This window comes from Monodon monoceros, unplaced genomic scaffold (assembly GCF_005190385.1).
Source record: "Monodon monoceros isolate NGI ecotype Baffin Bay Population unplaced genomic scaffold, NGI_Narwhal_1 Super_Scaffold_8, whole genome shotgun sequence".
Taxonomy (NCBI): domain Eukaryota; kingdom Metazoa; phylum Chordata; class Mammalia; order Artiodactyla; family Monodontidae; genus Monodon; species Monodon monoceros.
Genome location: NW_021703785.1, coordinates 11,729,461 through 11,745,333, shown reverse-complemented (window position 1 = coordinate 11,745,333; position 15,873 = coordinate 11,729,461). Strand labels below are relative to the sequence as shown.

At 40.0% G+C, this 15,873-nt stretch overlaps 1 protein-coding gene across 1 annotated transcript in view; it reads right to left on the bottom strand.

The window, feature by feature from the left end:
• Positions 1-15,873, bottom strand: part of SLC15A1 (solute carrier family 15 member 1) — a 35,845-nt gene that overhangs the window by 9,720 nt on the left and 10,252 nt on the right. The window contains exons 9-18 of the mRNA XM_029210547.1: positions 14,833-14,915; positions 12,491-12,577; positions 11,860-11,949; positions 10,079-10,123; positions 9,892-9,924; positions 9,722-9,810; positions 9,118-9,199; positions 7,214-7,333; positions 6,016-6,159; positions 5,149-5,198 (exon numbers count right to left, since the gene is read on the bottom strand). Of these exons, the coding sequence (XP_029066380.1) occupies positions 5,149-5,198; positions 6,016-6,159; positions 7,214-7,333; positions 9,118-9,199; positions 9,722-9,810; positions 9,892-9,924; positions 10,079-10,123; positions 11,860-11,949; positions 12,491-12,577; positions 14,833-14,915 (823 nt within the window). The remainder of the gene's footprint in view (positions 1-5,148; positions 5,199-6,015; positions 6,160-7,213; positions 7,334-9,117; positions 9,200-9,721; positions 9,811-9,891; positions 9,925-10,078; positions 10,124-11,859; positions 11,950-12,490; positions 12,578-14,832; positions 14,916-15,873) is intronic.

The following is a 15,873-nucleotide window of genomic DNA, read 5'->3' as shown; positions in this document are numbered from 1 at the left end:
GGGAAGGAAGAGGGGGAGGGGAAGGAAGAGGGGGAGGGGAAGGAAGATGGGGAGGAGAGGAAGAGGAGGAGAAGAACGAAGCTTTAACAGCACCAGAACAAGAAAGGATACCACAATCTAAATTGTCCAAAGTTTCTAAAGTTAGGAGACATTTTTTTTTTTCGGTACGCGGGCCTCTCACTGTTGTGGCCTCTCCCGTTGCGGAGCACAGGCTCCGGACGCACAGGCTCAGCGGCCATGGCTCACGGGCCCAGCCGCTCCGCGGCACGTGGGATCTTCCCGGACCGGGGCACGAACCCGCGTCCCCTGCATCGGCAGGCGGACTCTCAACCACTGCGCCACCAGGGAAGCCCGGGAGACATTTTTGACAAAATCAAAGCAATGGATTCTGAGGCACAAAACAACACTCTGAGGCACAAAGGAAATCCCAGAGGTGCTGCCAGCTCAGAATCAAATACAAAGGTCAGGAAAGGGCCAGGTGACCGTTATTAGTGTACTTCCTTCCAGGTCTGCTAAGGCAGTTGTGTGTATGTGCGTGTGTGAGGGACAGAACAACAATCCAGAAGCTGGAACAGGTATTAGGGGCTGAATTGTGTTCCCCACTTCCTAATTCATATGCTTAAGTCCTAACCCCCCAATATCTTGGAATGGGACTGTATTTGGAGACAAGGTCTTTAAAGAGGTAAAATGAGGTCATTAGGGTGGGCCTTAATCCAAGATGACTGGTGTCCTTATAAGAAGAGGAGATTAAGACACAAGCACACACAGAGGGATGACCATGTGAAGACAGAGGGAGAAGACGGCATCTACAAGCCAAGGAGAAAGACCTCAGAGGAAACCAGCCCTGCCGACACCTTGACCTCAGACGTCCAGCCTCCAGAACGGTGAGGAAGTCATTTTCTTTTTGTTTAAGCCTCCCAGTCTGTGGCACTTTCTTATGGCAGCCCTAGCAAACGAATACAGAAGGGAACAAAGAAAACGAGGGAAGGAACCAAACATTCAAAGGGCCTAGTGCAGGCAAGATGAATAAAATCACATCCAGACTTACTTTCACTGCAGAGAACTGTGAGAACACCAAGGAGAAAGGAGATAACAAAAGCGTGGGGAGAAGAAAATGAAATCAACTACAAAGACTGGCAGACGCTTTTTGTTGGGTTTTTTTTTTTTGTCTGCACAACTAGGTACTAGGTGCCAGTAGAAAAAAAACCCTCTAAGGTTCTGGGAGAAAATAGCATCCAACCTTATGATGAAGTGTACGAATAGAAAAAGGCATTTTCAGGCATGCAAGGGCTTGCAATTTACCTCACAGCTTCTCTTGACAAGATAACTGAGCATATCCCACAGCAAAACAAGAAAGGTGTCCCAGAAAGATGACACGAGATCCAAGAAAGAAAGGCAGAAACATGGGTGTACGATGAAAATTCTATGAGGATAGTGGCATCACAAGGTTACAGAGCAAAGGTTCCAGTGAGATCAAAGAGCATGTTGAAGGTTTCCAGAGACATGGAGCCCTGGATCCGCTCACCTTGGGGATAAAGGCTTATGCTTTTGTCAATGAGAGGTCAAGTAAGTTACAGGAAAAAACAAAAGCTAGGCGAGAAAGCCTTGGTTAAATTAAGGCAATCAAGATGCAGTACCACCTAACAATTCATGGAATGTCAATGAATCTTGACATTCAGAACATTTCCCTATGAGGATACACTTTCAAGTTTATAAAGTTACATTCTCTTCTCTTTCAGACTGATCACTCTTATTACACTACAACTAATATTTATACAGTCAAATTGTAAATCCTGTGTATTGATCTATTTTTTAGACTCCACCTAGCACATGAAATACACGGAAAAATAAATGTTAAGTATTAACAATGTGAAACATGGGCAGTAAAGAGAGATGAAGAGTACATTAATTTCTTTATATCATTAAATTAGTAGATACCACCGTAATAATATACTTATTTCTCTATTAATGTGTTCTAGTGGTAGCTAGTAAAAGCTAAAATCAGAAATTCGGTTGTAGCCACAAAGAAATGGGAATTGCAGTAAGGGTTAAGGCAAATAGGAGACCTACTCTCATTTTTCCCCAATTTATTCTTATTAAAAAAGTGTATTTATAGTAAACTGGCTTTTTTGCTATATAGTTCTATGAGTTTTAACACATGTCTAGATTTATATAAACATCATCACAATCAGGATACAGACCAGTTCCATTGCCCCCAAATCTCCCTCATGCTACCGCGTAGTTAAACCTTTCCTCCACTCCTACCCATGTCAACCCCTAATCTGTTCTTCATTCTTAGGGGGTTTTTTGCCACTTCCAGAATGTCATATAAGTGGAATTATATAGTATGTATAACTTTTTGAGATTGGCTTCTTTGATGGCATAATGCACTTGAATTTCTTTTATATTGTTGCATGAATCAGTAGTTCGTTCCTTTTTTTTCTTGAGTAATATTCCATTGTATGGATGCAATAAAGTCTGATGTCTGTTTATCCATCACCCACTGAAGGATATTTGGGTGACTTCCAATCTTTGGTGATTATAAACAGAGCTTCTATAAACATTTGAGTATAGGTTTTATGTGAGCATAAACTTGCATTTCTCTAGGATAAATATCTAGGAGTGAGATGGCTGGCTCATATGGTAAGTATCTATTTAATTTGATAACAAATTGCCAAACCGTTTGTCAGAATGGCTGTACCATTTTGCACTTCCATTATCAATGCATGGGAGGTCTAGTTGCTCTGTATCCTCACCAGCACTTGATATTGTCAGTTTAAAAAATTATAGCCAGCCAATAGGTGTGTCATGAAAACTCACTGTGCTTTTAATTTATATTTCCTCAATAACCAATGATGTTGAACATTTTTTCATGTGCTTACTTGTGTATCTTCTTTGGTGAAATGTCTGTTAAAATCTTCTGCTCTATTTTTTAACTGGATTATTTTATTATTGAGTTTTGAGAGTACTTTATATATTCTGGGTACAAATTCTTTGTCAGATATGTATGTGATTTGTAAATATTTTCTCCCTGCTTGTAGCTTACCTTTTCATTCTCTTAACAGTGAGATTTATAGAACAGATGTTTTTAGTTTTGAGAAAATTAATTTTTTTTCTTTTATGGATTATGCTTTTGGTGTCATATCTAAGAACTTAAGTCACAAAGATTTTGTTTCCCTATAAAAATTTAATAGTACATTTTACATGTAGGTCTGTAATCAATTTTGAGTTAATTTTCCTACATGATGTATAAGATTTGTTATATAATTTTGTATAAAATGTGAAGTTTAGGACAAATTCACTTTTTACATATGAGTGTCCAAATGTTTCAAAACCATTTTTTTAAAAGACTAAACTTATTAGCCCATTGAATTGTCTTTGTACTTTTGTCAAAAGTCAGTTGACTGTACTTGGGTGGGTCTATTTCTGGATCATTACACTGACCAATTATGCTAAGTGAAATCTGCTAGACAGAGAAAGACAAATACTGTATGATGTCACTTATATGGGGAACCGAAAAAGAAAAAGTTGAATCCATAGAAACAGAGAATAGAGTGGTAGTTGCCAAGGAAGGAGGGAATGGTGAGGGGAGACTTTCAGTTTTAAGATGAATAAGTTCTAAGGATCTAAATAAAGTACAGCATGGTGACTAATTAATACTATATTGTATACTTGAAATTTGCTAAGAGATTGGATCTTAAAATTCTCATAATATAAAAAGGGTAACTTTGAGGTGATAAATATGTTAATTAACTTGATTGTGGTAAATATTTTACAGTGTATACATGTATCAAATCATCACGTTGTATACTTTAAATATATATGATTTTGTCAATTATACCTCAATAAAACTGGAAAAATCATAAACCAAAAAACCAATGCTACAATTGAGATAGGAAATGCACTAAACCTATAGATCAATTTGGGGAGGATTGACATCTTTTCTATATTAAGTTTTCTAACCAATGAAACCAACATATCTCTCCATTTATTTAGGTCTTCATTGATTTCTCATCAGCCTTTTGTAGTTTCAGCTCTCAAATCCTGTATATGTCTTATAAGATTTATAATTAGTATTTCATCACTTTTTTTTGAGCTATGGTAAAAGGTATAGTTTAAAATTTTCAGTTTCCAATCATTTATTGCTAGTATATAGAAATATGTTCGTTTTGTTGTTGGCCTTGTATCCTGTAACCTTCCTAGACTCACTGATTCTATGGGCTTTTTCTGTAGCGGCCTTGGGACTTGTTTATGCAATCCTGTCTTCTGTGAGTTGGGATAGTTTCATTTCTTCCTTTCCAGTCTAGATGCTTTTACTTATTTTTCTTGCCTCATGGCACTAGCATCCAGAAGGATTGTGAATAGGAGTGGAGTGGACAATCTAACCTGGTTCCTGATCTTAGGGGAGAGCATTTAGACTTTTGCCTTTAAGTACAATGTTAGCTTGGACTTTTTTAGATGTACATTTTCAGAGTAAGGAAGTTCCCTTCAGTCCCTAGTTTGCTGAGAGCTGTTAAATGAATGGATGCTGAATTTCATCGAATGCTTTTTCTGCATCAACTGATATGATGATGTGGCTTTTCCTCTTTAGTTTATTAAGATGATGGATTTTATTTATGATTTAAAAAACATTGAACCAGGGCTTCCTTGGTGGCGCAATGGTTAAGAATCCGCCTGCCAATGCAGGGGACACGGGTTCGAGCCCTGGTCCGGGAAGATCCCATGTGCCGCGGAGCAACTAAGCCCGTGAGCCACAACTACTGAGCCTGCGCTCTAGAGCCCGTGAGCCACAACTACTGAGCCCACGTGCCACAACTACTGAAGCCCACGTGCCTAGAGCTGGTGCTCCGCAACAAGAGAAGCCACCGCAATGAGAAGCCCACGTACCGCAACGTAGAGTAGCCCCCGCTCGCCGCAACTAGAGAAAGCCCACGCGCAGCAACAAAGACCCAGTGCAGCCAAAAATAAATAAATTTAATAAATAAATAAATTAATTAATTTTTTAAAAAAACATTGAACCAGCCTTACATTCTTGGGGTAAACCACATACTCTCATTTTATATCCTTGTTATAGTTGAATTTTACTGTGGGTATACATTAGTTATGTAAGAAGCTGATATAACTTAAGTTTTAAAGAAATACACATACCTGATTCCATTTTTTCCATTTTCTGGCTTCTGGTTAAGGCCATCCTTTACCTGAGAAAGAAAACATTTTCAAATCTAACTCATCAGAATAAGTTCAGAAAGAGAGTGATATTGGCATTTATCTTAGGAGCTAAGGGCACCATGGTTACACTTGCTGGGCTCCATTCTTCAGCCCTGGTTCACCTAAAGTTAAGATGAGCCTCTACAACTTTTCATGCTTGCTTTCTAGTGGTTCCACAGAACACTGCTCTCCAAGAATTTAGGGCAAGCCACTCAACAGTTCCCTAATTAAACACATTACCAAGAAGTCTTAACTCCATATCACAGTTCTGTACAAGCTCACTTAAATTCACCTTACAGAATACGCACAACTCCTTCATTAGGTCAACTACACCTTCATAGCTTCTTTATATGCTGAATGGAATATCCAGATACCTATATTTTGTTATGAAATCATTTTTATGCATTTCTATTGCTTTTACCTGATGTATTCACTCTATTTTTTTAGAGACGGCTCTAATTTCCCAATTACTCAGTGCAAATTTTTTAAATGAATGCCATTAAAGATATATTTGAAACTTTATCTCAAAAAGTCTCTGAGAATCCACACAGGTACTCTGTGTGACCTGTGTGCACATACGCAATACCATGCCCAGAAGGTCTTTTTAAAATTTGTAAAATTACTATTAACCCTTCTCATCCACCAGTCAAACCTTTACTGGAAGTCAAATGACTGTGTCCTTGAAAAAGGAAGAATTGAGGATTATCTAATACAATACTACATGGGGAGGAAAAAAAGTCACACCACTAAAAGGCCGTGTCTCCAATAGCACAGTCAAGAGTCAGCTGCAGGTGTCCAGCTACTTACCACTTGGTAATTGTTTGGGGCCCAGACTAGAAGGGTATGGCGATGGCCCTGCTCAAAGTCTGTTACTGGAGTGAGTAGTGATCCAGTAGAAGAAATGTTTATACTTGTCAGTTTGTCTGCACTGAAAGTCATAAATTCACTTGTCTATAATGGGGGGAAAGGAATCACAGTTAATACCAGAGCCTTATTCTGCACTAACACTGTCATGCATATTATTGGCATTCCCAGGTCATGTTCATACACATCCAAAAATGCCTTGATGGGGGCTGGCATTGGTTTGTCTCAGCCCCCGCCCTAGCCCACCCCTGTGGACTCTATCCTGAAGTTGTTTAGCATTACCACAAGAATTATGATTTTCATCCAGCATTTTACTTTCATTTTAGGAAGATAAATGCTATGGAAATTATTTCTACCATTGGGCAAAGAACAGCATTGAGGAAAAGCAACAACCTGGGTGAAAATCAATACTGGGCTTTCCCAAGCACCGGGAGTCAAACATTCTTTCCTCCTTCACGATTATTAGTTCGGCAAGATCTAAGGGAGTGGTTCTCAATGGTGGCTGACCAGGAATGTGACCAGTTAAATCAAAATTTCTGGAGTTGGGCTGCAGGCGTCAGAATTGTCAAAGCTCTCCAGACTTAAGGTTGAGAAGCTCTCATCGAGACCAATGACCATCCATCCACAGTAGGGTTTTCCAGTCTCAGCACTGTTGGCATTTGGGGCAGATAATTCTTTGTTGAGGGGGCTGCATGTCAGCATCTCTGGCTTCTACATAGGAGACGCCAAAAGCACACTCCCAGTTGTGACCATTAGAAATGTCTCCAGAGATTTCCAAGTGTTCCCTGTGGGGGCTATTTTGATAGCTCTGGTGGAGAACCGCTGACCCAGAACCTTGCTATTTAAAGTGTGGTTCCATGTACCGGCAGCAGCAGTGTCACCCGACAGCTTGTAAAAATGCAGCATTTCAGACCCACTGGTCACAAATCTGCATTTTAACAAGCTCCCCAGGTGATTCACAGACACATTAAAGAGCACACTGGTCCAGAGTGAAGCCAAAATGAGATCAGAGATGAAGACATTTCACTTCTGGGCTCATCTTTCGATTTACACAGGAACAAAGAAGATCGGCTTCTCCAAATCCTATTGTGATAACTCAGGTCAGAAGAGGAAAAAGAAAGTTGCATTTCCTTCTACTTACTTGAGACATCTGGTCAAGTGTCACTGTCGTTCCAGGAAAATATATATTCATGCTATCATTTCCTATATTCAATACTTTAATTTGGACTTCATTTCCTTTGGGGAAGACGGGAAGAGTTTTCTGAGCAAAATAAAAGAGAATTGGCAGTGAGGTCTTCAGTGCATACCAAAGATGACCTTAACCGTGGCACTGGAGTCACTTTCCCTCTGGCCGAGGAAGGTGGACTGGCTGAGGCACACAACGTACCCACCACGAAGCCCAGGAGGCCTCCAATCCTGCACTTCATGGCGCCCATAGAAAGTGATGCTCAGACAGAACATGGAAGCAGTCAGCAAGAGGCTGCTCTCGGTCCTACCTAGCCACCTCCAGGTCAGACCTGGTCAAAGGATGCCAGGGTATGAAGCCTGATACCTGAGGGGTCAGAGTAACCGTCGCCTAAATGAAGGTTGATCTTGTTGTAGCACCTGAGGTCTGCTCTCCCTCGTAACTGTAGAAGCTCAGACCTCAGCCCTGGACATAGTGCTCTGAATATCCCCTCACAATGCTTGGGAGCCCCCTGCCTCTCACCCTGCTCAGGGTTTCTGCCTTTTCTCTCAGATCCCAGTGTCACTGAAGTAATCCACGTCTATTTTAGCCCCACAATTCATTTCCCACTAGCATAAAGCTAGTGATGTCCCAGAGAAAGTGAGCACATCCAAGCTCAAGGCAGCATTACTGACCACAGCCAACAGGTGGAATGACCCAAATGTCCATCCACAGATAAATGGATCAACAAAATGTGCTATATCCGTATGAAAGACTATTATTCTGCCTGAAAAAGGAAGGAAATTCTGACATGTGCTACAACATGGATGAAACTTGATGACACCGTGCTCAGTGAAATAAGTCAGACACAAAAGGACAAATACTGTATGGCTCCCCTTATATGAGGTACAGAGAACAGTCAAATTCAATGAGACGAAATAGAATGGTCATGGCTGGGGGACTGGGGGGACGTAGAATGAGGAGTTGTTGTTTAATGGGTACAAGGTTTCAGTTTTGCAAGATGAGAAGTGTTCTAGAGATTGAGGTCACAACAATACAGATGTACCTAGTGCTACCAAGCTGTACACGTAGAAATGGTTAAGACGGCAAATTTTATGTTATACATATGTTACCACGCTTAAAAATTTAAAGAGAGAGAAGGGAGGGAGGGAGGGAGAGGGACAGAGACAGAAACAGAGAAAGAGACAGAGAAAAAGAGAGACATGGGGGTGCAGGGGTGGGAAAAGGAGGGGAGGGGAGGGGGGAGAGAGAGAGACAGAGAGAATGAGAGAGAGAGAGAGATTTTACTTCTCATCTTACATACTACCTAACACCCTGTTTCTGAGAGCTGCTCTCAGACGAACAGCATTAGGAATCTAGTTCAGTCCCATTTTGAGTCCAACAGACGTGTGGATTAGCTTGGGAACTAACCATCATCAGGAATGTTAGGATACAAAAGGCATCTTCCCATGAACAATTTCCCACTACAATTTACACATTTTTGAAGGACTTTGTGAGTGACGAACCTCTTTTAACCAGATCTCCTAGGAGTTTAAATAGCAAAAGAACAAGTTCCACAAACTTCCCTCCCCTTATAAAAACTGTATTATAAACGGAAGCCCCTGTGTAACTGCCATCTAAGTTTTCTCCTAATTGAGTGCACCCTTTTGGCCCTATTCCTGGCTGCGTCCTTTGCAATGACAAGAACCCACAGGGCACGCTGACTGAAAGGGACTGTTTTGCCCTGCAGCGCATCGTCCACAGCCCCAGGACTTAGTTTATCAGCAAATCCCTGGCCTCCCTCATCCTCCCAGTCCTGGAGAAGGACGCTCCACCAGACCCACCAAGAAAGGCCACTGGAGAATCAGAAAGCAGCTCACCTCGATTTCCACCTGCACAATTGCAGCTGCCACAAAAGCCATGGAAGCCAGGAACATCCCAACCGTCATCTTCTTCAAGGAGCTGGCGGGACAAGCAGAAGGGTGGCTCTCAGCCAGCCGCAGGCGAGCAAGCTGACGGTAAACCCACAAGGGAAGCGCTCCTCTCCCGCCCGCCTCCCCCAGACAAAACCAACTCCCCTCCAAAACATGTGGATTCCAAGCGTCTCTCTGTCTCTTATTCATGACCAGGACTAAGGAGGATAAATGTTACAGCTTCTCATCTGCATCTGGACATTTAAATTCTAGAAACTACTTTGGACCACAGTTACTATTTCTATCATCTACACATACAAGGGAGCCTTAATGAGAGGCTTTTTCAGGGTGCCATTAATAGCACTTTTATTTTAAGGGCAAATTTTCAGAAACGTCAGCACACAGACATCTGATTCGAAAATATTTCTTTGAAAACTCCCTCACGTAGGTGGCGTCATGGGAGAGGAGCCAGACATTCTTTCTGCTGAGGCTCTGGGAGCTGAGGGAGCGCAGCCCATTTGCAAAGCCCTGGGACACATGGAGTCCGAACCCCGACCCGAGGGTCACCTACGTGAAATTGAAGCCACATTTTGCGATCAGAGGATACACCACAGCATCCATGATGGGAACCAGGATAATGATCAGGATGGCGTTCACGGTCTGCAGAGGAAGTGGAGAGGAGCTGTTACTGCCTCAGCGGTGGCTCTGAGCTCTGGAAGCGACTTAAATATTTTCTCTCACCTGCATCTGATCTGGCTGAATTTCAATAATTCCCTAAAAAGAGGGAGAAAATCTCATTGATAAGTTCGCACAGAGGATCAGTTGGGGGGTTGGAATGTTATGAGAGAGAAGCAAAAAGGGGGCAAAGGGGCTAAAGCAAAGGAATAGGGACCAGGGGCCGTAAAATAGCTCCAAGTCCCAGACTTACAATTTTCCCATTCATAGTTGTTGCCTGCAGCGTCCACCTGGAGCCCTTAAAAACAAGTTAAGTTTACTGCGTCATCTGGGAATGCGGGTTTTAAGCATTTTATAAGTCAGTGTGGAGTCTTTTCCAAATCAGGAATGAGGTCTGAATTGCTATGGGGTTTAAAGATGTTTTTCAGTATCAGGCTCCTCTCCCAGTTCCACTGTGATTGTAGGTAAGAAGAAACAACTTGCATTTCTGCTGTGCAGTTAACAACAAATAGTACTCCAACCACTCACGGAGAGCCTACAGAGTACCACTTTGAGATAAGCCCTCCTTCATAGAGACAGAAATGCATTTCTGAGGTTTGCTGCGAAGCTGACGTCACCTGCAAGGTGAAAGCATCTTCACACCCTGAGGCTATTTTATGTTTGCTGGGATCACAGTTTCAGGAACATTATTACTGTTAAGAGCCTACTGTTATGTTAAAACACAAAAAAACAAACAAAAAACAAGAAGGGAGTATCATTGTCATTAAAGTAAATTTTAAGAAGTAAAATGGTGATATAACGCAAATGTGAAAAAAAAAAAAAAAAAAGCCTATCGTTGACAGCCTAGGTTGTCCTAAAATGTAATTCCATCAAGAGAGTGATGGATTTAAACCTGGGCAGCCTACTTATATTCAACCTATTTTGTAGTAAAAGATGATGCAGGACTGTACAAGTATATGTTATATATTCCATGGAGAACTGGATATGTGAATTTTTCAACATAATCTATCATCTCTACTAGGAGAACATCATCGAAAGTCAGGAAATATGCCACCGGCTGAGTTTTTAATACAAGCCAGTCACTGATTACTTACTATACATTCTCTCTTTTGATCCTCACAGTCTTGTCCTGGGTTATTACCCTTTCAGAAGGGTTAAGGGATTACGCCAAGTCACACAGATAAAAGGTGTTCAGTGCATTTCTAGCGCAAGCCTGATTCTAATAACCAGTTCCCGCCCAACATGCAAAACTTGTTCTTAAGATGTTGGTCTAAATTTCATACTTACAAATAAGGAGATTAATGTCTATTCTCAGTTTTTTCCAAGAGATGGTTTACCCTTTTAATAATCCCTCCTGTACAATAAAACCATACACGTGTGTAAATTTCTTCTTAAACCCCGGTTTCTAAAAGAAAGGATAGCTTATCACTTTGGCTACTGAGCATCATGCATTGGGTTTTCTAACCCTATTTAGAAAAATTCCTAGGCACGCATCTTCCAGCTGTGGGAGAAAGAGCAGGGTGACAAGTCAATGATGTGTTCTAGCTCCTGCTCTGATTAGAATGACTTTAGCAGGCATTTCACATTTCTGGATGGTGCTTCTAGCCCAAGAATCCCATTTCAGCGTGGAAGATATCAAGTCCCTCTCAGTCTAAATATTCTGTGTATCCCATAAAAGACAGTACAGCTTTTACATGCTGTATCAGGAGAAAAGCTCTGAATTCTCAATTTGGCTGGCAGGAGTCCTGGATACTTGTCTTTCCCAAGGCTCCTCTACTCGACCCCGCCTACTTTTCTTCATTGTTTTGTCACAGAAATGTGGATAGAACCCTCTAGATAATTTTTTAAAAAAAAAGGGAAAGAAAGAAAGAAACCCTAGGTGATCGAACAGTTACCAAATAAATGAAATGTAAAAAAGGAACTGGAAAAGAACATTTTCAGGAGCTAAATACTAAGTAGGTACAGCTTGCCATGCGGTAATGCCCAAAGAATGTTTTGTTAATGAAGATGTACAGAAACACAGTTTCATATTACCTGCTGATCAAACAAGGCCCAGAACATGGGGAGAGGAATATACAGGAACATCACTCTTGTAACCATCTTAATTTGAGAGATGAGCTGCTCCTGCAGTTGGAGTGAGCGCGGGGACAAATCAGACATGACCTGTGCCAGAGCTCTCAGCCAATGCTATTTTCAGCGTAGACATATTTGCATCTAGAGACAAGCTGGGAGATGAGTAATTGTTCCAAGAACCCTATCACAGGTTTCTTTAGAAAACCCCAAATTCCTAAGGTGTTGAAAATAAGAGTGAAAACATCTTTAGGAGGTAAATTATTCAATTTTAAGTGTAAATTCACTAAATGTAAATCCCACCACCATCACTTAACCCTTCGATATTCAAACTAAAGTTATGTGGTCATAATGACATATAACTAATGGCGGATTATTCCACATGAATAACTATGAAGAGGTAATATTGTTTCCAGATAAATTATATCCATTGTTTCTCAAGGTCTTTTCAATATAAATAAGCACTCTCACACAGAGTCTTATTTAAAATGCTAATAAAGTTTATGAAGATACGACTGATAATTCTGTCCATGTAGCCTATTTAATAATACGCATTACGATCACTGGGGTTGTTGAGGCAGTAATCATCACTTACGTCGTATTTCTCGTTAGCCCAGTCCAGCCAATGCTCCCTCTTGGGAAATTTCTTACTCCGATGCCTAACCCTATTTTTGATGGCAAACTGAAGGAAGGAAGAACAATCAAGTTTCAAAACAGAACTGATTCCTTTATCAGTGCAACACATTTCAATGAAACTCCCTTTAATGGAAGACTTACAAGAGAAGCAAAATATAAAATTGTAGATGTTAGTATAATGATGATGCTAAAGGCATGACATGCATTTATTTCAAACCTCTCACTAACTGAGAGCGTTTGAGCCGGGGTAAACGAAATCACGCTGTTACTTACTACTTTACTCTCCGGATTCTCTAGAGAGGAGCGTTCAGTAGAAATACAACACATGACACATTTGCCATTTGAGTTTTCTGGTAGCCATGTTAACAAGTAAAAGGGAAACAGGTGAAATTCATTTTAAATATATTTTATTTAACCCAACAAACCCCAAATATGGTCTTAACATGTACTCAATGTTAAAAAATTAATGAAAAAATTTACATTCTCTTTTCATACCAAGTCTTCAAAATCTAGGGTATACTTCACGCTTATGCCACATTTCAATTTGGATGCTAATTTTTACCAGAAATGTTTGATCTGTATTTACACTGTCTAAAATTTATGCTTGAAAAACTAGACTTACACACCTAAGTTGTTTCAAACATATTTAAAAGCTGTCCAATAACTGAATTGAGTACTGGTTTTGAAATTTAAGAGAACCCACTACATAGAAATATGTGTATAAGAAATTACATAGTTTAAATTAATTTAAGTGAAATCCAATTTAAAATTCTGTTCCCCAGTTGCACTTGCCACATTTCAAGTGTTCGATAGCCACACGTGGCTAGTGGCTACCATACTGGATGGTGAAGGCCTATTATAATGTATTACAGTCACACGAAGGAGAGGGAGAACTCACTACATAGAAACAGAAGTAGAAGAAAATAAAGATTATAGTTGAACATACTTTAAAACATGGTAACACTGATCCAAAAAACATACCTACCTACCACCACCCATTACAAAATTAGAGGCTTCCAAGATTCCTTGTTTGTAAGATGCCTTTAGTAAAGCAAAGTGCATTCACAGTGATGTAACAGCAGGAGAAGGCGATGGTGATGCCAGCTGGGGATATGCATGTGACTTTGTGACTTAAAAGCAATAACTCAAAGCTACGAGGTGACTTAGGATGCTGGGAAATAACAATATCATTTTCATGACTAAATAGCTTGAAATTGTTCTTTTGGTGTTGGGGCTAAGTCATCAGTTGCTTGGGAAGAAAGAACTTAGAGATCACTGGAATTGGATCATTCCTGTTAGACTGGAAAAAGCTTTGTGGTGGGAATAGTTCCAATGTTAGAGGAAAGTATAGGAGGAAAAGGGAATAGCAGCGAGGCGGGAGAATTTTTGACTTTGATAAAGTATACACGTATAGTTTAACACAATAACACCAGGAAAAGGGGAAAGTAAGTGACTAAAATTATCTTAAGGCTGCCTTTACATCCAAAAGATTACCCACACTTAAAAAAAATGAGTGACACATTACTCCCTGATTATACTATGTAGATATTCCTTAAAAGAAAAAAATGGGTAGCACATTTGAGAATAAAGTTATTTGACTCCATTATTTAAAAATTCCCACACTCAATACTGATTTCCTGCCTTAAAATGTGCCTGTGTGGACACATACCGTGTAGATGCACATGGAAGAAACCATATTCCGCACGTTCCTATTTGGTGAAATAGTCTTGGAAACGAGACTTCTGATGTCTGCGTAGTATGACATAGATGCACTATTAAGTTAAACACTGTTCTATTTTCAGCAACTTGCTGGACTTCAATCTTTGTCGTAAATTTTTTCCTAAGTATTACATACATTGATAAACTTTTCATGTGAAGCTGTGTTCATTTTTAAAAGTTATTTTCTTGGCCTTAGTTCCTGCACGTAGGATTACTGACACTTTCCACACTTCAGACTCTGGATATACACTATGAAACCAGACCTCTCCATTTTTGTTTCACTGCTCCCTGACAAACATCAGATGTTGTCTATCATTTTAAGAGGTAAAGAGTCCCTTTGATTTGCTTTTCTATCACCACGGATCTTATTTTATAAGTTCAATAGCCATTTCCATCCCTCCCTTTTTGAGTTCTGTTTGTGTCCTTTTCCATTTGGTGAGTTTTATAAGAAACTTCAATTTATCAAAAAAGAATAAAATGTCTAAAGGAAAGTCAAAGGTTCATTGAATTTTAATTTAAAGGAGGTAGAAGGCTCTGGGGTGACTAAATGTGATTGAGAGAGAAGACTACTGAAATACTTACCCCAACACACCTGGCGACTTTAGCCATGACATTACCCTGGGGCTGGACCTTCTTGTACATTCCACTGCCAATGACAAATACAACTGGGGAGGGCAAAAGAAGATAAGTCAACAGGGAGTTTGACAGAACTATCTGTGAACTAGAATATGTGTTTTTATTTGAGTTACAACCTTGTTTTGGAGATACCGGGATTACTCATTAGTGTTGGTTTACCTCCCTCTCTCCTGGTTTCCAGAGTGCTTTTGATTCTAATGATCACAGCAGCTTCTGAGTAATATTATACTGTGTTCTCATATACGAACATTGAAGCCTAATACTATCTCCTTCCCAGAGCTTGGGGCAGCTTGCAGACACTCGGTAGAGCTATTTGAGCACAAGTTCTATCCCTCTTTACAGGGATAAATGCTTTCACAAAGCAGATTAATGCATTATTCTACAAATACATAGAACACAGCTTTAATTTTCTGGCTGCAATAGCAAGAGAAAGTTTCTTCTTTTTTTTAAATCTTCAGACAAAAATAGGAACTAATCTGTTGAAACTTCTACTTAATCACATATGGCAGAATTTATTCTGTGGTCATGGTACAGAAACAGTTACCATTAATTGCATGTGCAGTTACAGTTTTACGAAAAGTTAAAAAGTTCTTTTTCAATGAGGCCATTCTTCCATGGACCTTCTTAGAAAATGTATAATACTGTGAAAATAATTTAGGGGGAAAAAAAAAGCCTTTCTGCAAGAGACTCTGAAAACCACAGTCTCTATGCTGGGATTTCTGATTATCCAATATCACAATTCAATAATTTTAAAACATCGACGAATTGCTTGACTTCTACTTGTTTTCCCCAATTTAAGAAGACATGAAGTTTTGACAGGTGCCAACTCTCAAGCATATCTCCAAGTGTGTGCCTGGATTGTAGATGTTCTTTACAGTTAAAGGAAGAGGAGTTTACTTGTATTCTCACCCAATGCTAATTTCCCTCAATCCAGACATGGAATACCCAGTTGAGTATTCCATTTGAGTTTACCTCTTTTTGTCAACC